The 26215-nt window shown below is 38.2% G+C and overlaps 1 protein-coding gene across 1 annotated transcript; it reads right to left on the reverse strand.

Annotated features, from left to right (window-relative positions):
• Positions 1-1813: 1813 nt before the first annotated feature.
• Positions 1814-25254, reverse strand: LOC308619319 (uncharacterized protein; the record flags this gene model as incomplete). Its single annotated transcript, XM_081237937.1, has 6 exons — positions 1814-7781; positions 12719-12811; positions 20703-20829; positions 22786-22844; positions 24004-24106; positions 25132-25254. The coding sequence occupies 6 exons, from the start codon at positions 25252-25254 to the stop codon at positions 6214-6216; spliced, it is 2073 nt and encodes a 690-aa protein (XP_081094063.1). The 3' UTR covers positions 1814-6213.
• Positions 25255-26215: the final 961 nt, after the last annotated feature.

Genomic DNA, 26215 nt, shown 5'->3' on the forward strand with positions numbered 1-26215 from the left:
TCAAGCACTGAAAATCATTTGTACCAGCTTAGTATGTTCATTGCTTTCATGTTTGGGTTCCACATAATTTAAGCGAGAAAAACCTTCTTGACCATATTTCCGCATGCGATTCTCTACTTAAACGTAATGAAAACATTCTGTTTTTAAAACAAATTGTGATGGGCGATGAAAAGTGGATACTGTACAATAATGTGGAATGGAAGAGATCGTGGGGCAAGAGAAATGAACCACCACCAACCACATCAAAGGCCAGTCTTCATCCAAAGAAGTTGATGTGTATATGGTGGGATTGGAAGGGAGTCCTCTATTATGAGCTCCATCTGGAAAACCAAACGATTAATTCCAACAAGTACTGCTCCCAACTAGACCAACTGAAAGCAGCACTCAATGAAAAGCATCCAGAATTAGCCAACAGAAAACACATAAACTTCCATCAGGATAATGCAAGACCACATGTTTCTTTGATGACCAGGCAAAAACTGTTACAGCTTGGCTGGGAAGTTCAGATTCATCTTCTGTATTCACCAGACATTGCACCTTTGGATTTCCATTTATTTTAGTCTTTACAAAATTCTCTTAATGGAAAAATTTCAATTCCCTGGAAGACTGCAAAAGGCACCTGTAACAGTTCTTTGCTCAAAAAGATAAAAAGGTTTGAGAAGATGAAATTATGAAGTTGCCTGAAAAATGGCAAAATGTTGTGGAACAAAAGAGTGAATATGTTGTTCAATAAAGTTCTTGGTGAAAATGAAAAATGTGTCTTTTACTTAAAACCGAAGGCACATTTTGGCCAACCCCATATATAAAGGGAGTGGAAATACACCATTGTAAGTGTTTTACAAGTGTTAGGTGGTGATGGTGGTGTTACTATCATCAAATTTACATGTAAGATAAGATAGGAAGTTTTAACAGATTCAGTTCATTGGCTGTCCAGGACCCAATCCCTGCTTATTCCTCAGGGTGGGGGGCGGGGGAGGAGTGCAGACAAACATCTGCCCCAGAAGATATAGAGTTAAGGCCTATTAGCTGGATGAACCTGGGAATACACATCAAGCCTGTGGGCATCACAGTTTCTCTCCTGGGTTTACTCCAGCCACCTCCAGATGGTCCACTCGCCTCTAATCTTAGCATCTTTAATCCATTTTCTGCAAAACAGTCACAATGACCTTTTAAAAAATTCAGTGTCTTTAGACTTCTCGGCTGCTAGTGACAGAGTACTTAGTACCCAACTAGTACTAATTCAGCCAAAAATAACTGTATAAACGAACAAAATATGTCACACAAGTATTTTCAGTCATGCACAACTAGGCAATTGCTTTTTGTTATGGGGGCACATTCTTTTTTTTTTTTTTTTTTTTTGCAGTATGCGGGCCTCTCACCACTGCGGCCCCTCCCACCGCGGAGCACAGGCTCCAGACGGGCAGGCTCAGTGGCCATGGCTCACGGGCCCAGCCGCTCTGCGGCACGTGGGATCCTCCCAGACCAGGGCACGAACCCACGTCCCCCGCATCGGCAGGCAGACTCCCAGCCACTGTGCCACCAGAGAAGCCCCAAGGGGGCACATTCTTGATCCATACAAATTACCTAAACTAAAGATCAGAGAGAGAAATAGGCTGAGAAACAAGTGAACACTGAATCAGGGATCTGTGAGAAAATACTAGTGATCAAATGTGCGTGGTTAAGACACAGAAAAATGATAAAATATTTGAAGAAATAATTATTGAAAATTTCCAAAATTTGAAGAAATCACATTTTGTATCCAAGAATCTGAAAATCAAAGCAACATAAATGTGAAGAAAATATGTAGGTACACAACAGAAAAACTTCAAAACCTAAACATAAAGAGAAAAAACTTAAAGCAGCCAGAGGGTTTTCTGAGGCTAACCACTGAGGTGTGGTGGATCATCTACTCATATTAAAAAAGAGAAAACAAAACAGCAGCAAAATAACTGATTTAACTGGATAAAGTTGTCTTTAAAATATTATTAAGTTTCTGGATATTGCCTGAAGGGCATATCACAAAGTGAAAAACATACATTCAAGAAAATCTAAACTAAGAACAGCCAGAATCTGAAATATGAATGCACTACTTTCCCCTTCCCTCACCACACAGATCTTTGCTGTGGGCATGGTAATCTGAGCAAATTTGAACCAGCAAATGGGCTCCATTCCCCCATTTCAGAATTTTGCGTTTTTACCTCAGGAGGGGCAGGACACTGAAATTTCTCATTTCTGCCTGCCTGGGGATGCAGAAGCTACTTCTTACAGACATGGCAGTGAATATCCCCACCAAGACAGTACACGTAGGATGAAAGCTGTACTCCTGGTACATTATGTCAAGATTATTCGAGTCCAAGCCTAGCAGTATTATCAAAAACTGTGAAGGCTGCTTTGGTTTCTACTCCAACATGTAAAAAAGTCAGAAACTGTCAGTCCCGTCTATACAACAATGAAGAAAATCTAACAAAGTGAACAACACTTCTAAGACAACAGAGGTCACTGGGAAAACAAATGCCCCAAGAAAAGTGAATACAGAGAAACACAGCTTGCCAAGGGAAGAAACTGCTAGAGCCAGAAACTGGTAGGTAAATATAATCAAACTGCTGGAGCTTGACTATGGACTAGCTTGAGATTTAGAAACTCCCTTGAGCCTATTCTTATAGGGGAAATGCCACACATTCATTAGTTTTACCTCAAGGAGCCCCACCAAGTTCTCCTGATGATGGTCAGAGAAAAATCCCCTCGTGTTTCCAGCAGGGAGGGGGAAAAGGAGCCATTTTTAATATATCCAGAGCATACTGTCCTGTGCCTGTTCTTAAGGAAAACAACTTTGAGTCAATCTAACTCATGTAGGGGAAGGAAAACACTCAACTCCAAGCCTCCCTGTTTCTCACACCTACGGGAAACAAAAAGCTGAGAAGTACTTGAGAAGGATACATCCCAGGGGCACAGGTCAAGTAAAAGACTGATATATAATCACAGAATTATAGAATGCTTCCCCTACCGTCACACCTATCAACTCATCAACAGGATTCTTGCATAAAAGATTACAGCTGAAAGAACTGCAAGATTTAGACTCTGAGGAGGAAATTCTAGGGAAACTCAAAGACAATCAAGAACAGAAAACAAGCATATTAGAGGAAATTGATTTAGACACCTACAGGTATAGCAAACAGTGAACATATGCTAGCATAAATCCTACCAAGATAAACATTAACCCTCCCACTGAAGTCCTATTTATCTTAGTTTCTGTACCCAATAAATCATGTCTGCCTTTCAACAAAAAATTACAATGTATTACAAGAGAAGAAAAAAACACAGTATGAAGAGACAAAGCAAGCAAGAGAACGAGACTTAGATATGACAGATTTTGGAATTATCAGACTAGAATTTAAAAATAGGATTAATATGCTAAAACCTCTATTGCAAAAATGGACAACATGCAAGAACAAATGGACATTAGAAGAACAGAGATTAAAATTCTAGGAAAGAACCTAAGGGAAAAACTAGTAATTAAAAACAGTGCAGCAGAAATGAAAATACCTTTGATGGGCTCCCAAGTAGCCTGGACACAGTAGAGGAACAATAAATGAACTTCAAGACGGAAACATCAGAAATTGAAATGTAAGAGGAAAAAATGGAAGAAAAAAAAAAGGACTAAACACCTAGGCAATGTGAGAACAATTACAAAGGAAGGAACGTACATATAATTAGGATTCCAGAGGAAGAAAAAAGAAACAAATTAGGGGAGTTCCCTGGTGGTCCAGTATTAGGACTCAGCACTTTTTGCCATGGCCTGGGTTCAACCCCTGGTCAGGGAACTAAGATCCCCCAAGCCACATGGATCTTAACAAAAAATAAACAACGAAAAATAATGGTTGAGTTTTTCAAAATTAGTGACACACTCCCACCACAGATCCAGGAAGCCAGAGAATACCAGGCCACATATAAATAAAAATATCCAGATATATCCTGTTCAAGCCTCCAGCATACAGAGTATTATTTGAAGGCTACTTGAATTACTTTTAAGTGTATACTGTACTCTGGGGCAACCACTAAATCTTTAAAAATTATAACTGATATGCCAAGAAGAAAGAAAATGCAATCATATAGAATACACAGTTAGGGCTTCCCTGGTGGCGCAGTGGTTGAGAGTCCGCCTGCTGATGCAGGGGACACGGGTTCATGCCCCAGTCCGGGAAGATCCCACATGCCGCAGAGCGGCTGGGCCCGTGAGCCATGGCCGCAGAGCCTGTGCGTCTGGAGCCTGAGCTCCGCAACGGGAGAGGCCACAACAGTGAATGGCCCATGTAGCAAAAAAATAAAAAATAAAAAATAAAATAAAATACACAGTTAAAATTATGCAAGGAAGAAAAAGAATGAAAAAGTACAATGAATAGATAATATTTTAAAACATGGCAGATATATGTGAATTATCTAAATGTACCAATGAAAAAACAATCTCAGAGTGGATTAAAAAAAGACCCAAATATGCTACCTGTACAAAACCCCTGTGAACATAAAAAGAAATATATTAAAAGTAAAGGGATGAAGAAACAAATGTCATACTAACACAAACCAAAAGAAAACTAGAGTAGCTTTATTACTTTCAGACAAAGCCGACTTTAAGAAAGGAAAGTTATCTGGAATAACGAGGAGCATTACATAATGATAAAGAAAGAGATATAACAGTCCTTAAGAGTGTGTGCCTAAAAACAGATCAACCAAGTTGGTGAGGCAAGAACTGATAACAATTATAGTCTGAGATTTCAACAAACTTTCATTTCTACTTCATGGATTCATCAGTCCAAACAAGGACATAGCAGAACTGAGCAGCACCATCAGTCAATGGGATCTAATCAACATTTATAGAATACTTTATTCTACAACAGCAGAATATACATTTCTAAGCTCAGATGGCACTTTGATTGAGATAGGAAACAGTTTGGGTCAGAAAGCACAATTCAACAAATTTAAGAGCAGAAATCATACAAAACATTTTTTCATATGACAAGACAATGAAGCTAGTCATTAATAAATCATGTCTATAAATATCAAAATATTTGCAGATTGAACAACACATTTCTAAATAACATGTGGGTCAAAAAACCTCCAGATAATTTAAAAATACTTTGAACTAAAGCAGAAGGAAAATACAACTTTTTTTTCTGTTTACAGTGTAAATATTGAGTATCACTGTTCACAGCAACTCCTCCACTGCATCAGATTTGTTCTCCAAACAACTGTGCTTATGACTTTTGCATAATGAATCTAATGTTCACACTAAATGTACTGCTGACCTTGAGACAATAAAAGTCTTGCAGAAAACACTGTTTGGCTTCTTTCTTGAAGAGGCAATTCAGTAACAATGGTCTTCCTTATATACACTGACCAGAAGACAGTAAGGAAAAATAGGAACATATGTATTTTAATTAACCAAATGTATCCTCTAACATATTTACATGATGATGGTTTTTGCATAAAAAGTGCATAATTCCCACAACCCTCTTGTTGGATTCCAGTACAATTAAATTGAAGGTGGTCTTTGGGAAGAAAAGTTTTCCTCATCCGTTACCTTCACAGGAATTTTTTCCTGTGTAAATTTCTAACATCCACTGAGTAGTCTGGTGGAAAGACTGTTCATAAGAGATTAATTTCAAGGATTTACCACTTGTGTGAGTCCTCTAATGTCCAATGAGGGCTGAAATCTGGTTGAAACACTATCCATACACAATACACGAGGGATTTCTCTGTGTTTTGTTGATTGATGGTTGATTTCTCAAAGGGAAAATTTCCAGGTTTATTATATTCATTGATCTTCCCCTGAGTTCTCTGATGGTGCACTTCCAGTCAAAGTTTCCCCATATCCATTACACATAGGGTTTCTCCCACATGGGACTGTCTGACGTACTCTGAGGTTGTTTGTAGATGAAAACGTTCCCACATTCATTAATAATAGGATTTCTCCCCAGTGTGAGTTCTCTGAAGTGTTCAGGACTGGCATTTGGCTAAAAGCTTTCTCACATTCAACCCATTCACAGGGTTTCTCCCGTGTGAATTCTATGATGCAGAGGTAGATGAGAATTTCTCTTGAAGGATTTTCCACCCTTGTGACACTCCTAAGGTTTCTGTCCTGTGTGAATTCTCTGATGCCGAGTGAAGTGAAACTTCCTAGAGAGAGATATTTCACACGTATTACATTCATAGGGTTTCTCACGTGTGCACCCTCTGATGTAACCTGAGGTTGACTTTATAGGTGAAAACTTTCTGACATTCATTACATCCATAGGGTTTCTCCCCAGTGTGAATTCTCTGATGTCTATTTAGTAATGACTTCCAGTTAAAAGCCTTCCCACATTGAATACATTCATAGGGTTTCTCCCCTGTATGATTTCTCTGATGCTCAATGAGGTTAGACTTCCTATAGAAGGACCTTCCACATTTGTTACACTCATAGGGTTTCTCCCCTGTGTGACTTCTCTGATGCTCAGTGAGGTTAGTCTTTCTATAGAAGGACTTTCCACATTTGTTACACTCATAGGGTTTCTCCCCTGTGTGACTTCTCTGATGCTCAGTGAGGTAAGACTTTGTATAGAAGGATTTTCCACATTTGTTACACTCATAGGGCTTCTCCCCTGTGTGACTTTTCTGATGCAGAATGAGGTAAGACTTTCTATAGAAGGATTTCCCACATCTGTTACACTCATAGGGTTTCTCCCCAGTGTGAATTCTGTGATGCTCAGTGAGGTAACTCTTTCTATGGAAGGATTTCCCACATTTATTACAATCATAGGGTTTCTCCCCTGTGTGACTTCTCTGATGATCACTGAGGTAACTTTTTCTATTGAAGGATTTTCCACATTTATTACACTCGTAGGGTTTCTCTCCCGTGTGAGTACGCTGATGTATTTTTAGGGATGACTTATGTCTGAAAGTTTTCCCACATTTATTACAGTCATAGGCTTTCTCCCCTGTGTGAATTCTCTGATGTACAATGAGGTATGACTTCCTACAGACAGATTTTCCACACTCACCACATTCATAGCGTTTCGCTCCTGTGTGACGTCTCTGATGTTTTCTGAGGTATGATATGTGGGTAAAAGCTTTCCCACATTCAGTACATTCATGGCGTTTCTCCCCTGTGTGACTTTTCTGATGCTCAGTGAGGTGAGAATTTCTATAGAAGGCTTTTCCACATTTACTACACTCATAGGGTTTCTCCCCTGTGTGAGTTCTCTGATGTCTTTTTAGGGTTGATTTATGGCCATAAGCTTTCCCACATTCAATACATTCATAGGGTTTCTCCCCTTTGCAACTTCTCTGATGTTCTCTGAGGTACAACATGTGGGTAAAAGTTTTCTCACATTCATTGCATGCATAAGGTCTCTCCCCACTATGAGTTCTCTGATGCCCAATGAGATATGACTTCCTAGAGAAGGATTTTCTGTATTCTTCATAGGGTTTCACACTCATTTGAGTTATCTGATGTATAGTAAAGGTAGTCTGAGGGTATAAGGTTTGCCAAAATATGGTATCATCACAGAAGCTCCTCTTTGTGTCAAGTTTCTGGGATATGGTAAGGGCTGCATTAGGGCTTAAGTTACTTCCAATTTCAAAGGGCTTTATTTCTGAGTGAGTGCTCTGATGTTCTCTGCAGTGTGACTTCTGGCTGAAAGTTTTCTCACGTGTGTCTGTATTCTGAAGTTGAGTAAAAAAGTCTTGCTGCAAATGTTTTCCTTGATTTGCCAGGCTTTTCTCTAAGAGGTTATCAAGTTTGCAGTCTTATAAAATAAAGAAAATAAAAATGCCTTATAAGCCTCAAAACACATTTCTTATAGGATGCAGCTTTTATATATATGCCCTATATTGTATTTGACTCTTTGGTTTCTAGCCACCACATCTTCCCAAAATAAATAAATTCCAAATGTATGTTTCCTATACTCCTTGAGAAAAAAGGACACCAAAATTATGATGATTATCTCTATATAGCTGGCATTTTAAAAATAAGGAAATGAACAGTAAATAGCTAATAGAGGACTCTCAAGAGTGATTCACTCAGGCAACTGGAAATGAGATACTGGGATGACTGATTATTAGCAGTAAGTAGAACTACAAGAAAAATCAGTCAGTAAGGGTTTTCAAACAATATATCAGAGAAGGGATTGGATTGAGGAAGAATATCAATGTCTAGGTCTTTATACTTCCAACTAAAGATTACGACGGTAGGAACTTATTAGTCTACAAGCTTCCGGCTGGAGTTCCCTCTTTTCTATTCTACACATCAACATTGAAATAAATTCATAATTGCACTGATTTTCTTCTGATTAAAGAAACAATTCTATAGCTCAAGCTCAAATCCTCCTAGAGTTATTCACAGAATTACAAATGTACAAGAAGTGTAAAACTGATGAGAGGTAAAACCATATATTGACCTGGAATGAGTTCACTTCTATATGCTGGTTCTGATGCCTTAGTTTATTATATCAGTGTTGGTCAACAACAAACTTCTCTTGAATATCAAATCACAAGTTTCCCCTTTCATTATGATCATCACTCTCCTGAAACTAGTTATTTTGTTTTGTTTTTGTTTTTTGCCACAATGCACTACATGCAGGATCTTAGTTCCCTGACCAGGGATCAAATCTGTGCCCCCTGCAATCTTAACCACTGGACCACCAGGGAATTCCCCCTAAAACTAGTCTTAACCAGGACTAATCTCTCTGTAAGCATTCCATCTACTTCTGAACATAGAGTTTCTATTAACTGAGGTCCTTTAATATCACGTTTCAACCTGTTTCCAAAAGCCTATTTACAAATGTACAGTTTATTCATTTCTCATAAAAGTTTCTTTCATATATCTGACTGCTCTTACCTAGGTTATTTTCACTTTCTACATAAAATGCCAGCCCTATGCTAAAACCTAAGATGGCACTGAACACACTGCTCTAAATACCACAGATAAAAAGAGTTAAGTGGCATCATTTTGGAAAACAACTTTTTTTTTACCAACTTCAGGCACATGAGATATTCTAGCTATCATTCCACAACTCCACGATATTTTCCAATCTAACCTGGCCAGGCTATTTGTCTCCCATCAGTGGTTCCTTAACAACAATAATATTTTTCATTTTCGCCAAGTATCTTCTCCCCACATCCTTTCTCTACATAACCCTACATCCCAACTTAAGGACTAACGATTAATCTAGATATTTTTTGAGGCAATGCTATTCTCTAAACTTGACCAAGAAAATACCTTCTAAGAGGTTCCCACCAGTAACTTACACTCTCACAATACGTGCTGCCTATACCATTTATCTTAACAATGAATACCTGGGGAGCACACATGCACATTGAGGCACACATTTTTAAGCAAATTACCATCACTCAATCAGGATGCATCTTAAAATTTATGGCATGTCCACAGTTTTTTAGCTCTCCCTAAAATAATGGTTTGTCTCTCAACTGATACCATTTTAGATCCTATAAAATATATTTCATGCAGCTCTGTGCTCCTAAATCTGGAACAGAACTCTCATTCTGTGATTATTTTTGCACCCCTCTGTGATATAAAATAAATCAGTAGTCTTTAAAAATGCAGTATGCTTCAGAGTTACCCAGACCACTCTTGGTTACACTGGCTCAGGTTCAATGCCAATATACAGGATGATTCAGAAGTCAAAGAAATTTGACTGGTGCATCAGTAAACATGAAATACCTCTCACCTACCTGGCTCTATTGTCAACCCTAATGTAACTGTACAATATTAATTATATATTACACCCTAGATGAGGGAGGAAAAGGGAATATTCTTTTTTGGTGCATTACAATACACCAAATTATTTATACACACACATTAGTTTTACGTATATCTTAATTTGTGTATGTGTGTATGTTTTAACATTCTTATTCCAAATAATGAGGCACTATTCAGTTTATTATGTTTCTGTCCATTATTTGTATGGCATTTTTCTACCTATAAACATTTTCTGCTTGATTTCATATGCACAATTTTCATTTTAGATTCATAGACCATGATTGCCCTACAATGTACAATGTTTCATTTTATTACTACATCATGATTTAGTTTTAAGTTCACTTGTGAGTAAGTATTGAGATCCTTTGCAGATTTGGGCTTTTCATAAATGTTGTATGAAGAAAGTCTTATTTTTGTCTCCCAGTGAAAAAGTGTAGGAAACTCTAGAAGATAAACCTGGGAGTGAAACTGCTGAGTCATGGGGAAAAGGTATGTTAAACATTTTTTTTTTTAATATTTATTTATTTGGCTGTGCCAGGTCTTAGTTGTGGCATACGAGATCTTTGTTGCGACGTGTGGGATCTTCAGTTGTGGCATGTGGGATTTTTAGTTGTGGCATGTGGGACCTAGTTCCCTGATCAGGGATTGAACCCAGGTCCCCTGCATTGGGAACACGGAGTCTTAGCCACTAGATCACCAGGGAAGTCCCAGGCATGTTAAACTTTAAAGAAAATGCTAATCTGTTTTCCCAAATACTTACATCAATTAATTCTGCTACCTGCCTTGTAGATGCTTCCCTGCATGATATCCTCATACTCTTGGAATCATAAGACCTCTTCATGTTTGAGAATTGAGTGGGTATAAAATCATACTATATGAGATCCAATCTGAATTTGTACTTCCCACATTACCAAAATTGAGCACTTTTTCTCATAAATTCCATTTATTCCCTTCTTTGAGAAATACCTGTTTATGGACTTTGACTTTTTTTTTAATGGGTTGCTTGACTTTTTACTCACAATGTCAGTAGTTTAATACTTAACATACATTTGAGTCCCAAGTTTTTGTCTCAGGTGCTGAATCAGTGAATAAAATATTTTAAATATCTGCTCTCAGAGAGCTTATATTCCAGTGGAAAGAGACAGACAGAAAACAAAATACCTGACAATTGTATATTAGGTGATGAGTGGTTGGGAGAAAAATAAAACAGAAGAAAGGACAGGGGTGACATTTTAAATATAATAGTCACAGAAGGCCATACTAAGAAGATACTTGTCTTGAGATCTGAATTCTTTATCTATTATAGAAATAAATCCTTTCTGAAGTACATTTGTAACAAATATCATCTCTCACTGTCTGATTTGTCTCCTCACATTTATAAAAATATGAAATTTAGCATAAATATACATACAACTATTCTGTCCATTATAATAATACCAGAGTGACCACCCAAGGAACTATCATCCTCACCAAGAAACAGAATATGACTGGATCAGGGAAACTTCAGGACTTTCTTAAGCACAAGTTTCTACATCATTACAGGTCATATCACTCATAAAACTTAGAGTAATTATTTGCTCTCATTTCTGTACTGTTTTACAACTCTCTTTTAGAAGCCTTAAGAATTTGGACGTTTAGAAAAAATATATCCAATATGTGGAGGAGGAAGATGTAACACAAGTGATGAGATATAATCCTGATGTTTTTCTCATTGTGAAAAACTAGGAACCAAAATATATACTTTTAAAATCAAGTAATAGTCATATTTGATATTCAAAAGCTAAAAATTAAGAGATTATAACAGAAACTAAAGTTGGGTGTTAAAATATGGGACAAAAGAGAAAATAAGCATTTTAGTTTCATAACTGGTTTCATATCAGGTGATTATTAAATACTGTCTAAATAAATAGATGATTAAGCCATTACATGAGATTATAATTTTTTTTTGTGGCCATACCACATGGCACGTGGGACCTTTGTTCCCTGATGAGGGACCGAACCCATGGCCCCTACAGTGGAAGCATGGAGTCTATACTGCTAGGGAAGTCCTGCTATACTGCTATACTGCTAGGGAAGTCCTGAGATTACAATTTTTAAGGTCACTACTTAAGCCAAAGTACAATTTAACTAAATTACCGGGAGAAAAATACTTATTTTAAAAAGCAAAGGAAACAGGCCTATTACTGAAGAGTTTCTGTAACATTATACATAAGTTTGCATTATAGAAGTAATGGACAGTCAATCAATATGAATGGGCTAAGGTCAACTATTAAAAGAAAATGCTATTAGACTATATCAGAGACATACCTAAAATTAATTTGGAAAATTAGAAATAAAAAATTGTAAATTAAGTAAACATTTAAAAATAATTCAGGACTCACTGAGCTTTGTTAAGGTTAAATTCAATTTTTCAAAGTTAAATTCAAGGTTTAGCATAATGCCAAACAAAATCTCATGAGTATTATTTTGAAATTTGATCAGCTTATTATTAAAACATGTCATAAAGGTGCTATAATCAATATGAAATGGTACTAGGGTAGAGATAATTAAACAGGCTAGAGAAACAATAGAGAAACCAGGAGCAAACACATAATTTACTGACTTTTGATTTCTATCTAAGGTAGCAGTGCATAAAACTGAAGAAAATTACCCACATGAAAGATCAGTAAATTTTATGTTTGAATGGAAATGCTTATATCATTCATATTTAAAGTTACCATCTATGTAGGTGGATTTCTATCTTCCATTTTACTGTCTGCAAAGTGAGAACATCAATGTGCTTATATTTTATCCCTTATCTTACACACTCCCTTACTACATCATATTAGGTCTACTCTTTCTAAACTTCAAGATATAAGTCCTCAAAAGGGTAAGCATTTAAACAATTTCCTGGTGTCCACCTCTAAGTGACCACTTTGGATCCTATTTCCCCTGGAGACCTGTCTACTGTACTCAATAACTCACCTGCATGGCTCTTGCTTAGAATCTCTTCCTCTAACAACAATGGATCGTCTTGCTCCAACTTGACGATTACATCTGGTTTTGTTAAACAATACCCTGCAAACGGGAAATAATTTAGGATTTGGATCAGCTGCATTGGCTTTAATGCATATGAATGTGAAGGAAGGAATAGTTCTAGGGAGTAGCATAGTTATGGTGCTCATCTGACCTTTCCTTTGGAGAGGAAACTACAATGTTGTTTTTTCTGAATCTAAAAAGAAATTGATCTCCTTAAACCCCTGAATCATAAGGATACATAACATTGAGTCTACATGTACAGAGGTTTAAATAAGGCTCTGCATAGGAACTTCCAGCCATGGCCATGATGGTGTAAGAGGAATAATGGTACATGCCAAACAACTGGGAACCATACAAAATCAATGAAATAATGACCTTTAGGCATTACACACTGGACAATGGCACTGGAAGACAAGGATCTCTGAGAGAAGGGAAAGAAATAGAATTTCTAGGTTATGGTACAGGAAGAAGACACCGAATCACAGCCTGCTGACCTCAGTAACTACAGAAGGCAACGTTGGGAGTTCAGGAAAGCCAAAACAATTAGAATTTCTGGAGTAAAAAATTTCAGAGGAAAGAGGTACACTGAGAGAGAAGCAGGAAGCTCTAACAGAAAGGTCACCTTGAGTAAAATTTGTACATTCATATAAGAAAACTTCCAACAGTGGAGGAAAAGACCCCAAATGCAACAGGTGGAAAAATTCCCAAAGCGTAAACACAGACACGATGTTTAGAAGGAGTGGAAAGATCTTCTAATACATGAGGAACACATGAGGTATTAGACACTCTGTTCACAAAACAGTATTATTGTCCCACTACTGTGACCAAATTAGTCCTAAACTAAAGAATGCTCTAGACCTGAAATAACAAGCAAACATTGAATTAATTTAGTTAATTTGCTTAATTACAAGCCAGCACTTAATGGATTAAAGTTACTCCCAAGTCATTTACTACTGTCCCCCCAGGAATGCCCCAAAGTATTTAAACAAACACAAGACAATCTAGCAGCCAACAGTGTAAAATTCACAGTATGCAGCACACTATCAAAAGAGACCAAGTATGAAAAGAAGGAAAACATGATTCACAACAAGGAGACAAGTCAATCAATGGGACAGAAGAAATGTAACCTGAGATTAAATTAGCCTCCAAGGACATTAAAACTGCTCTTATTAATACACTCCACATGTTAATGAAGATAGAGAAAACAGGAACATGGAGAGAAAACAAAGTTATAAAAAAAAGTCACAAATTGGAAGTAAAGGCAGGAAAATATATCACCTGGGGGAAAAAACACTGAAAGGCTCCAAAAGATTTTGTGATATGGATTACCAATATTTACATTAGAAATAAAAACTGACAAAGATCTCTTTAATAAGACATCTAGGTTCTCCCATGCTCCTGCTCTATTCATTCTATCATGTCCGGCCACGCAGTTACTTGAAAACTCCACTGTTTACTTGTGAATGGTGAAAAAGGCTAATATCTTAGTGTCATCATCACAATTTCTGACCTCAAAGGCACTCTGAAACATCACCGGCCTCCTAGGTCAAAGGATTATATGGTCTTAATACACCTGCCACATTCAGTGCCTCCAAGAATTCCTCATAAATTTCAATGGGCACCCGGCCAACTGAGCACTCTATTAAGTTGTTGTTCTGGGATGACATATGAGAGATCGCACTTCTAACCAATTCCAAGATGATTCAGAAGTCTTTAATATTAGAATAGCAGACATTTCCGTTCCCCTTTGATTTATTCTAAATGGCAGCTTAAAAAATAAAGTCAATATGCCCAAACATAAGATTTTCAAACTGTTCATACTTATCTTACACATTCAGTGTATCATTCACCTTACCAACTTTCTCAGCTAAAAAAAGGACCCAAAATTAAATACTAAGTTTCAACAGCCCCCAAATCAAATGAGGCTCCTCTTCTCTCCCCAAACCAGTTATCTGGAATTCTGAGCGAACTCAAACAGAACTCAGAGCACTAATATATATCAAAAAATATAATGACTTTTTAAGACAAATAAATAAATAAACCCACTGCCAGCTGACCTGATCTAAAAGAAAAGTGAAAATAAGTCATTTAGATTTAAAAAAAGGATACAAAGTGTAAATTTGAGTCTACACAAAGAAATAAAGAGAACTGTAAATGGACGATATGTAAATAAAATATTGTTCTCATTTTAAAAACGTATTGAAGTGAAAATAACACTAAAAGAAGATAACAATGCATTATGGGGATTACAAGGTATGTAGAAATAAAAGCAATAACAACAATAACACAAAGGATGAAAGAAAGTGAAAATATTCTGTTGTAATATTCTTATGACATAGTTGAAGTAACAAGTATTACTTGAAGGTAGACTGATACTTCAGAGATGTGTATTTAGCAACCACTAGAAAACAAAAAGTACATTTCATAGAAGCCAAAAGTGGGTAAAAGAGATTCATTAAAAATAAGCACAAGAGGGCTTCCCTGGTGGCGCATTGGTTGAGAGTCCGCCTGCCGATGCAGGGGACACGGGTTCATGCCCCGGTCCGGGAAGATCCCGCATGCCACGGAGCGGCTGGGCCCGTGAGCCATGGCCGCTGAGCCTGCGCGTCCGGAGCCTGTGCTCCGCAACGGGAGAGGCCACAACAGTGAGAGGCCCGCGTACCAAAAATAAATAAATAAATAAATAAATAAATAAATAAATAAATAAAATAAGCACAAGAAATTCCCTGGAAGTCCAGTGGTTAAGACTCTGTGCTTCCACTGCAGGGGACGTGGGTTTGGTCCCTGGTAGGGGAACTAAGATCCCGCATGCCACATGGTGTGGCCAAAAATTAAAAAACAAAAAGCACAAAGAAGCCAGGGAAAAGGAAAGAAAAATAAAGACAGAAAAAAATAGAAGGTATTAACCACAAAGATAACATTAAATATAAGTGATGTGAACATTTCCCTAAAACACAAAAATTGTCAGAGTGAATAAAAATCAAGACAACCTTGCTGTCTCTTAGAAACCAACTGTGAATATAAAGACAAAGATAGGTTAGAAATAAAAGGACAGAGAAAAGTATATATCATACAAAGCACACAAGAAGCAAATGAAAGTCTGACTGACTATACAGTACCAAACAAAATTCAGAGAAAGAAATATTACCAGGGATGTCAATAAAAACTTCAAAACGCTAAAAGGGAAAATTCACCAAGAGGATGTAACAACCCTAAGTGGTTTACTACTTAAAAACAGAGTTTCAAAATGCATGAAGCAAATCTTATTAAAAAGGAAAGAAGATACAAATAAATTAGAGTTGGATACTCAGATTCCTTTCTCAATATTTAATAGAACAAGTAGATAAGATATTAAAAGGATATAGAAGCTTTAAGCAATATAATCAGCCCACTGGAACTAATCCCTATCTAGAAAAAATACCCTTTTCAGTCACATATGGAACATTCCCCAGGATCATATGTTAGGACCTAAGACAAATTTCAATACATTTAATAAGACTGAATCATGCATGAAATATTATCCAGAGTAACACACAAAAAAGGATATAAAAATTGTAACAGTAAGAAATTATGAAACAAATATTTAGAAAGTAAACAAATTCTACAAAACCAATGGATCAAACAGGAAATTACCAGGCATTTAAAAAAAATCTTGGATTAAATGAAAATAAAAACATAACATCAAAACTTGTGTGATGCAGCTAAAGCAGTTTGCAAAGGAAAATATAGCGCCTTATGCTTACATTAAGAAAGTAAAACCAAGTGGCTTCCTTGGTGGCACAGTGTTTGAGAGTCCGCCTGCCGATGCAGGGGACGTAGCTTTGTGCCCCGGTCCAGGAAGATCCCACATGCCGCGGAGCGGCTGGGCCCCTGAGCCATGGCTGCTGAGCCTGCGCGTCTCCGCAACGGGAGAGGCCACAACAGTGAGAGGCCCGTGTACCGCAAAAGAAAAAAAAAAAAGTAAAACCAAGTTTCAATTCATGAGCTTAATTTTTATCATAAAACAGCAAAGAAAGGGAGGGCAAGGTAAACCAAATCAGTACAGAAAACCCTGAGGATTCCAAAAAAAAAAAAAAACCTCCGAAAGCTAATAACCAGGTTCAACAAGGTTGCAGAATACAAGGTAAATATGCAAAACTCAGTTTTATTTCCATGCACTAGCAATGAACAAGCCTAAAATGAAAAATAAAAACAATTTCATTTAAAAGAGCATCAAAAAGAATACAATACTTAAAATAACTTTAACAAAAGTATAAAATTTGACCACTTAAATCCTCAGAATATCATTACAATAAAATTTTAAAGTCCTAAATAAATAGAAAGACAGATAATCTCAATGTTCATGGATCAGAAGAGTTAATGTTGTCAAGATGGCAATACTCCAGAAATTGAGCTACAGATTCAATGGAACCACTAACAATTTCACAGCTTCATTCTTTTACAGAAATTGACAAAGAAAAAAACTGGAGGGCTCACACTTTTCAATTACACTGTTTACAGAAAACACTACTGTTTCTCATTTATATTATTGTCTCTACCCACAGAATACTTCTGTATTCTCAATACTACTTCACTGCTGGTCACTGAGTGTGTAGAGGTTTTTCCCACTACCAAGCAACTCTGCAACACCAGCAAGGTGTCCTACATTCAATTCAGTTCTGACATATCCACTTGGAGTTTGCATCAGATCTCACAGGCTAGGGGTTCAGTCCCGCAAGACTGCCTCTCCTCACACTTCAGATGTCAATTACAAGCCCGGGTTACTACCTGTGCTACTGACCAACTAGCTATAAATGGGAGGTCCCCACATCCTCGTCCTCAGGTTTAATTTGCTAGAATGGCTCACAGGACTCAGGAAAACAGTTTGCTTACTATTAATGGATTGCCAGGTTTGTTACAAAGCATACAACTCAGAAACAGCCAGACAAAAAAGCTGCATAAGGCAAAGCTTCCATGCCCTGTCCAGGAGCATCAACCTCCCACCACCTATAAGTGTTCACCAACAACAAAGCTCTCTGAACCCCACAGTTCAGAAATTTTTATGGAGACTTGATTATATAGGAATAATTATTATTAGTAATTAAGTCAACCTCCAGCCCTGCTCCCTCCCTCCCTGCAGGTCAGGGGGTGGGCCTGAAAGTCCCAACCCCCTAGTCACTTGATTGGCATTCTTGGCAACAAGCCTATATCCTCAGGGGGTTTCCAAAAGTCACCTCAGTAACATGAACTCAGGCATGGTTGAAAGGGTCTTGTTATGAGTAAGACAGCTCGATCTCTCGTATCACTTATGAAATTGCCAGGGTTTTAGAACTCTGTGCCAGGAACAGGGATGAAGACCAAATATATCTTCCTTGTTATAAATCACAATATCATACTATACTATTAAGGTAGTACTGGTATAAGAATAGACATATTAAGAATAAAAGCAGAGAACAATGGAGAATTGAGAGGCCAGAAATAAACCCTTAAATTTATGGACAGTGCTTTCACCAGGAGTAGATTTCATCTCAAGAAACCATTTTCTTTGCTTCTTCAAGAAGCAACTCCTCATCCATTAAATTTTTATCATGCGATTGAAGCAATTCAAACATATCTTCAGATTTTACTTCTAATTCTAATTGTTTCTGCCACCACATCTGCAGTTACTTCCTTCACTGAAAATTTGAAACTGTCAAAGTCATCCATAAGGGTTGGAATCGACTTCTTCCAAACTCCTGTTCAGGTTGATATTGTGACCTTTTCCCACGAATCACAAATGTTCTTAATGGCATCTAGAATGGTCAGTCCTTTCCATAATGTTCTCAATTGACTTTGCCCAGATCTATAGAGGAATCACTATCTATGGCAGCTATGTTTTCAAAATATATTTTTTAAATAATAAGACTTGAAAATAAATAAATAAATAAATAAATAAATAAATAAATAAATAAATAAGACTTGAAAGTCAAAACAACTCAACACATGGGCTGCAGAGTGGATGTTGTGTTAGCAAGCATAAATATACTAATCACATCGTCCATCTCCAACAGAGCTCTTGAGTGACCAGGTGCATAACCAATGAGCATGTTTTGAAAGGAATCTTTTTTCTGAGCAGTAGGTCTAACAATAGGCTTAAAATACTCAGTCAATCATATTGTCAACATATGTGCTGTCATCCAGGCTTTGCTGTTCCACTTACAGAGCACAGGCAAAAGAGATTCAGCATAATTCCTAAAGGCCCTAGAATTTCCAGAATGGTAAATGAGCATTGGCTTCAACTTAAAGTCACCAGCTGCATTAGTCCCTAACAAGAGAGTCAGTCTGGGCTTTGAAGCTAGGCATTGACTTCTTCTCTCTACCTTTGAAAGTCCTAGATGGCATCTTCTTCCAATGGAAGAGTATTTCATCTACATTGAAACTCTGTTGTGTAGTGTAGCCACTTTCATTAATCATCTTAACTAGATCTTCTGGATAACTTGCTGCATCTTTTCCATCAGCACTTGCTGATCCCCCTTGAACATTCATCTTAAGAGAGACGGCTTCTTTCTTTAACCCCCATGAACCAAACTATACTAGATTCAACCTCTTCTGCAGCTTCCTTGCCTCCCTCAGCCTTCACAGAATTGAAGAGAGTTAGGGCTGTGCCCTGGATTAGTATTTGGCTTAAGGGAATGTTGTGGCTGGTTTGACCTTTTATCCAGGACACTAAAATGTTCTCCATATCAGCAACTGAGCTATTTTACTTTCTTATCATTCATGTGTTCACTGGAGTTAGCACTTTTATTTTCCTTCAAGAACTTTTCCATTGCATTCACAACTTAGCTGACTGTTTGGTGCAAGGGGCCTAGCTTTCAGCTGATCTTGGCTTTCAAGGTGCCTTCTTCACCAATAATTTCTAGCTTTTAATTTTAAGTAAGAGACATGCAACTCTTCCTTTCACCTGAACACTTATAGGCCACTGTAGGGTTATTAATTGGCCTAATTTCAATATTATTGTGTCTCAGGGAATAGGGAGGCCTGAAGAGAGGGAGAGAGATGGGAGAATGGCCAGTTAGTGGAGCAGTGTGAACACACACAATATTTATCAATTAAGTTTGCCATCTCATATGGGTGCAATTCATGATGCCCCAAAACAATTACAATATAACATCAAAAATCACAGATCACCATAACAAATAAAATGAAAGAGTTTGAAACGTTGTGAGAATTACCAAAACATGACACAGAGATAAAGGTGAGCAAATGCTGTTTGAAAACTGGGAGCAATACATGTGGTTAGACCCAAGGGGTTGCCACAGACTTTCCATTTGTAAAAAACGTTAACATCTGGGAAGCCTAATAAAGTGAAGCACAATAAAACCAGGTATTCTTATAGGTACAAATACTTGCCGTGAGACCCAGAAAACCACAACTAGAGTCTTTACACAAGGGAATGAAAACATGGACTTAAATATTTATAACACCTTTACCTATGATAACACCAAACTGATAAGGACCTCAATGTCTTACGAACAACTGAAAATATACGGCATAGAACAAAACACTACTTGTCAATATAAAGAATAAATATAGATACAAACATCCATGAATCTCAAAAGAATTAAGCTAAATGAAAGACGCCATACAAAAAAATAGTACACAACCTTGTATGTGAAATTTCAAAAAAGGCAAATGTACTGAAATACAAAGTGGGTCAATAATTATCAGAAAATGGGTGGGAAGAGAGGACTGACTGAGAAAGGAAAATTTTCACCTGATAGAAATAATCTGTATCATGATTTTGCTGGTACAGCTGTATACATTTTTCAAAATTCACTCAATTATAAACAGAAACTTGCTGAATTTTCTTTTCTGTTAATTACACCTCAATATAGGTGCTTTTTTAAAAAAAAAAGAAGCAGCAGAAAATCACATGCACTCTAGGCAGAGTCGCATGATAAAGTAGGCTCACCCGATGAGACAAGGTGGCTGTAGTTCTCCAGCATCACATCTCTGTACAGGGTCTTCTGAGCAGAGCTCATACACTGCCACTCCTCCACGGTAAACTCCACAGTCACGTCCCTGAATGACACTGATGGCTGTGAAAGCACATTTCTCATCAATCTGAAGAATTCAAAATTAGGTGACATGGAAAATACCTTTGGAACTAATTCCTATCACGTTCATGGTTAAAAATGTAAGATAAAAACTGAAAATCTTTTCATATTATCAAAAATATCTGACAGTATACTCTTTATATGCAATGTCCTAGGGAAGCAGGCATTTTCATACATTTGGCTCTGCCCTCAAAATCCATTCAAAATTTGATCACTTCAAAGTACAGCTGCTAACATCACCATTTCTTGAAAGGATTACTGAAAGAGCCTGCTAACTCTTCTGTTTCCACCACTGTCCCACTAGAGCCCATTCTCAGAGTTATATTTTAAATTTTAAGTCAAGTGATGCCCTTTCTCACCTCAAAATTCTCTAAAAAACCTAGTAAACAGAGATAAATATTGAATTCATAGATTAGGAGGTTCAACATGGTGGAGGTATCAGTTCTCCACAAAGGGATCTATAGATTCAATAAAATCACAATTAAAAGCTTACCAGGTTTTTTTAGATTCACAACCTAATTCTAATATTTATGTAAAAAGGCAAATATCCTAGAATATGCAAACCATTTTGAAAAGCAATAAAGTTGGAGAGCTGATATTACTTGATTTCAAGACATACCATACAGCCACCTCTAGATAGTGTGTGATATTAACAAAAGTGAAACACACAGATCAAAAGAAGAGGAAGTCTAAAAATGATATATACAAACATATGTGCACACACACATTTCTTTAATTTAGGTGTCTGGGCAATTCAATGGAAAAAGTATATTCTGACAAAAAATCATGAAAGACTAAAAAACTCCATTAGAAAAAAATAATAACAATAACCTTGATTTGTTCTTTGAACCACAAAAAAAAATTCAAAATGATCACAGACCTCAATGAGTCTGCTTTCTGCTTAGATTTTAGAGTCAGAGGAACGTATCACCTAGCTAAAAAAAGAAACTGACAGCTGGTGTACTGAAGTGGGAACCAGCAAAACGGTTGAGTGTATGCTCCCTCAACTCAGTATTTAGAATACACTACCTGTACAAATTTCCAACCCATCCTCAGACTCTGAAATTCTAGATATATAACAGGGTCAACCAGCAACACATTTGGTTGCTTTCTGATCAGCATTCCCTGTATTAAGTAAAAAATTTAAATATATGAAAACAGAAATTATAGATATAACAAAACAGATATAAGAGAATACAATCAACAAGGTTATGAAATACATTTAAAAACAGATAAAAGTGTACAATTTTCTCTGAAAATGTAGTAATTAAAAAAATAGAAAACCAGACTAGATCTATAATTGTTTAAATAAAGTGATTCAATAATTTACATCTACACAAAAAAGCAGATGTACTCACAAAGCCCAATTTTAGAGGTAAGTTTAAGGAAATATATAGCAGGTGATTTTCTCATATGAAATAGAGAGAGAGAGAGAGAGAAAGGAAAGGTGAAGGGAGGGGAGGGGAGAAGAGAAAAGAGCAGGAAAGTGCCCTGAAAAGACTAGTTAACCGAGATACCACAGTTGGTCAGGTATACAAGAAAACAAAATTGTAGGCTAATCTAGTTTGTCAATACAGGAATAAAAATTCAAATATGATATTAGCAAAAAGATGTCAGTTACAAATTTAAAAACAAAAACACACCCACGAGCAAATAGGGTCTACACAGGAATTCAAGAGTAAGTTAACATTCTAAAATCCATTTAAGCTACATCTAATATTTGTAGCTTAAAGAAAACAAGCTATACCTTTACTCCAAAAGATACAAAAAGGCGTTCAATATAATTCAGTGTACATTCATGACTCAAGTAGAATCTTAAACCGATTATAAAAGGGAAATAACTTACACTGATAAAGGATGTGTAACACAAGCTGAGAGCCATCTGAAATCAAGTTAACTCTATCACAGCACAAAGTAGCTGATGAATAAAGAGCTCACCTCAGATATGTTCATTTTCGGTAGGTTTTGGGAGAGTGTAGAGGATGGTGAAGATTCAGCTGGAGGGACAAAAAGAGGAAAGGGTCAGGACACCTGGCCTGCCTCACAGTTCCTACATTCACCTCCCAATCACATCGGCAGCCCAGCTGAGAAGCAGCCTCCCTACAGCATCCCTTTAGCCCTTGAAAAGGCAAGGGAAAGACGCTGTGGAAACACCATCTGTCCATCTACCAGCCTGAAATGATCACGGGGCTTAAACCTACCACTCTCATTTGGTAAAAATAATTTTGTCTATTGATTTAAATCGATTTAATTAAATACAAACAAAAAGTGAACAACAAATGATTTAAGTACAGCAAAGGATGACACTACTTCATTAAAATCAACAGTATAAAAAAAGGCACAGGCTGCATCCTTTATTTTCCTAGCAAAACTGTTTACCCCTTGAATTAGAAAATCCACAGAATGCCCAATAAAAAGGATGCGGTGCTTTATAGCAAAGTTTTAAAAATTACTACTTTCTAGTGGGCTGCAGTTTCTCAAAAGGGACTCCTGGTAAGTTTCTTCTGATGACTGAACTGTATGAACGACTGTTCGACTCCTGGCTCTGTCACAATCCGGGTGAGCCTGGAGAAGTCACCGGCGCTCTCAAACTCAGGACCACCTCACCACCCTGAGACTCAAGATTTGCTTTTTGCTTAATGTGTTTAATGTAGACGCTCATACCGCTATCACAAGATAATTGGGAGGCTTATGTAAACCACCCAAGGAAAAGAACAAAGTGTCTTCTAAATAACAACATCTACTATCACTTTTTCGGCGGTCAGTACCTGGCACTTTGCTTTTTCCAAACGACACCACATCGAATTCTCAGAACAACACCATGAAGCAGGCATTATTCATAGACTCCTTTGCAGACCTGACTCGTCCCCAGGTTACTTCTCCCGCCCACAGTACCTGTGACACGGCTGTAACTGACCGGGTCTCTCCCGCTCCAGAGCAGGGCTGCCTAGCACACCCTCCGCCCGCGCTTTCTGGCCCGCTCACGGCCAGCGTGACCACCGCGCTTTCCCTCCCACTGTCCGCCCCGGCGTCCCCCCGTCAGATGCAGACGGGGCCGGGCATCCCGTCCCCACACGCACCGTCCCCGCTCCTAACGGGTCTCAGCTCCACCTGCCCCAGAGACCACGAGGGCAGAACCGGGATCGCCCCACCCACCTTCCCAAGGCCGAGATCCAGGCCAGACCCGGGCACTGCGGTCCCGCCTGGACCAGAAGGCGGCCCGAGACGTACCACTTCCGCCCCCGCCACGAGAACGCGGCTCTCAGCAAAGCTCCAGGCCACCCGAAGTCCCCGTCCCGGCTCCGCAGTTCCCGAACCTGCGACCCCGACAGAAACGCTCCACGATCTTCCCCTCTCCGGACCAGTGAACTCAAAAGGGAAGAGGCGGGGCCTAAGTTGCACATGCGCAGAGGCAGCCCCTAGAGACCAGGAGGAAGGTGGAGGGGAGAGACTACATTTCCCTTCGCTCTCTGCGCGCTCCCTGAGCTGACTTTGAACAGAGCAGTCAGTTTCCTGCTGCAGGGTAGAAATATGGGAGAAATGCTTGTCCAAGGGTCCACGGGTCCACGGTGCCCAGAGACCCTGGATCGGGTGTGTCACACTGTGGGTCTTAGGCCATCTTCATACCTGGCGTATGTGGAGGTTCAAGGGCAAAACTGGGAAAGCTCATGGCTGAAATCAGATTGTCCAAATTGCTAAATCCTTATAGTCTTGAGAAAATGTCCTCCTAATGGAATAGAATTTTCTGTCTGTGCATTAGTTAACCTACTTGCCATCATGTGGGCTTCCTTTGTAAAGGACAAATAGCGTATTTTTTCAAAAGTGAGTTCACCAGTTTATTCATAATAGAACAGATACCTTTTTTCATTTTTTGCAATTTTGAAACCAAGGAGGACCCTGCTAGGAACAAAAGGCTTTCCCTGTCCCCTGCTTTTTTGCAGGCAAAAGGCTGCAGCCTCCCAGGCCATCCCTGAGTTCCAAAGGGCAGATTCAGACAGTTACTAATAGGGGAAAGAATGGAATGTAGAAGAAAGGTGGAGCAGTCCAAAAACCAATAGTGCAACTATAAAGCAGGGACCTCGTTCCTTCTCAAGGGATATACGTAACAACATATATTTCAGCTCTACTGAAGGAACTAAGGCCGCAAACCAGGGCTACAACCCCGCTGGATGGTAGCTTCAGGTGGAGCACAAGATTCCTGTACACCACCGTGTTAGCTCACCACCAACCACAGTAACACACCCTGTAGCTCTTGCCTGAAATTTTGCCTATAAAAACTCTTACCTCAGAATCATCCAGGAGTTTGGGTCTTTCAAGCATGAGCCACCATTTCTCCTTCCTTAGCCTTTTCAATAAAACTTTATCTGCTCCAAACTTCCTTTTGGTTTGTTTGGCTTCACTATGCATCAGGCACACAAACTTGCATTTGGCAGTGATTTTCTACAAAAAAATCCTTGAACTCCAAGTGTTAAAGCTAAATATGACTATATAATAAACTGATAACCCAACCAAGTATGTTTTGTGTGTGTGTGTGTGTGTGTGTGTGTGTGGTACGTGGGCCTCTCACTGTTGTGGCCTCTCCCGTTGCAGAGCACAGGCTCGGGACGCGCAGGCTCAGCGGCCATGGCTCACAGGCCCAGCCGCTCCGCGGCATGTGGGATCTTCCCGGACCGGGGCATGAACCCGCATTCTCTGCATCGGCAGGCGGACTCTCAACCACTGCGCCACCAGAGAAGCCCCCAAGTATGTTTTATGTAGACTAGATGGCCCTCCTTATGACATAGGACTAGCAAAATACTTAATATACTTTGCAAATTTTCATACACCTGAAATTGTGGGCTGAGCAAAGCTGTTGAAAAAACATTATTCCTTCACACTTTATGGAACATTTTCTATTTTCTTTATCATATATAAATGTATTTCAACATTTTGTATTAAATTATACAAAAACACAGGATCCATTTAATCAAGAGTAGTGCTTGATGGGATAACTGGACCAACTTCCCACTCTCCATCTCCTTCCCAAATGTAACCAGTGTTAACTGGTGCTTAGCTCTGACTTTATTCAGTGCAGCCCACTAGAGGAATACATTTTTCAAAAAGGATTCTTTCCTCTGAATTATTTGCAACTTGTTTTGATCCTCAATTAGGGTATAATCATGTTAGCAGGTCAAATTATTTAGAATTACATCATGCTATTCCTTGGCTGCATGATATTGTATTGGACGAGTATATCTTTTTTTTTAATAAAAATCTTTTTCATGGATGTTTAGTTTGTTCCAATTTTCATTACTGTGAATGTGCACTATATATTTGTGTCTATACTTCTTTTCATGTTTGCATTATTTCTGCAATACAAATTCTAAAA

This window comes from Mesoplodon bidens (genome assembly GCF_964165515.1).
Source record: "Mesoplodon bidens genome assembly, chromosome: 6".
Taxonomy (NCBI): domain Eukaryota; kingdom Metazoa; phylum Chordata; class Mammalia; order Artiodactyla; family Ziphiidae; genus Mesoplodon; species Mesoplodon bidens.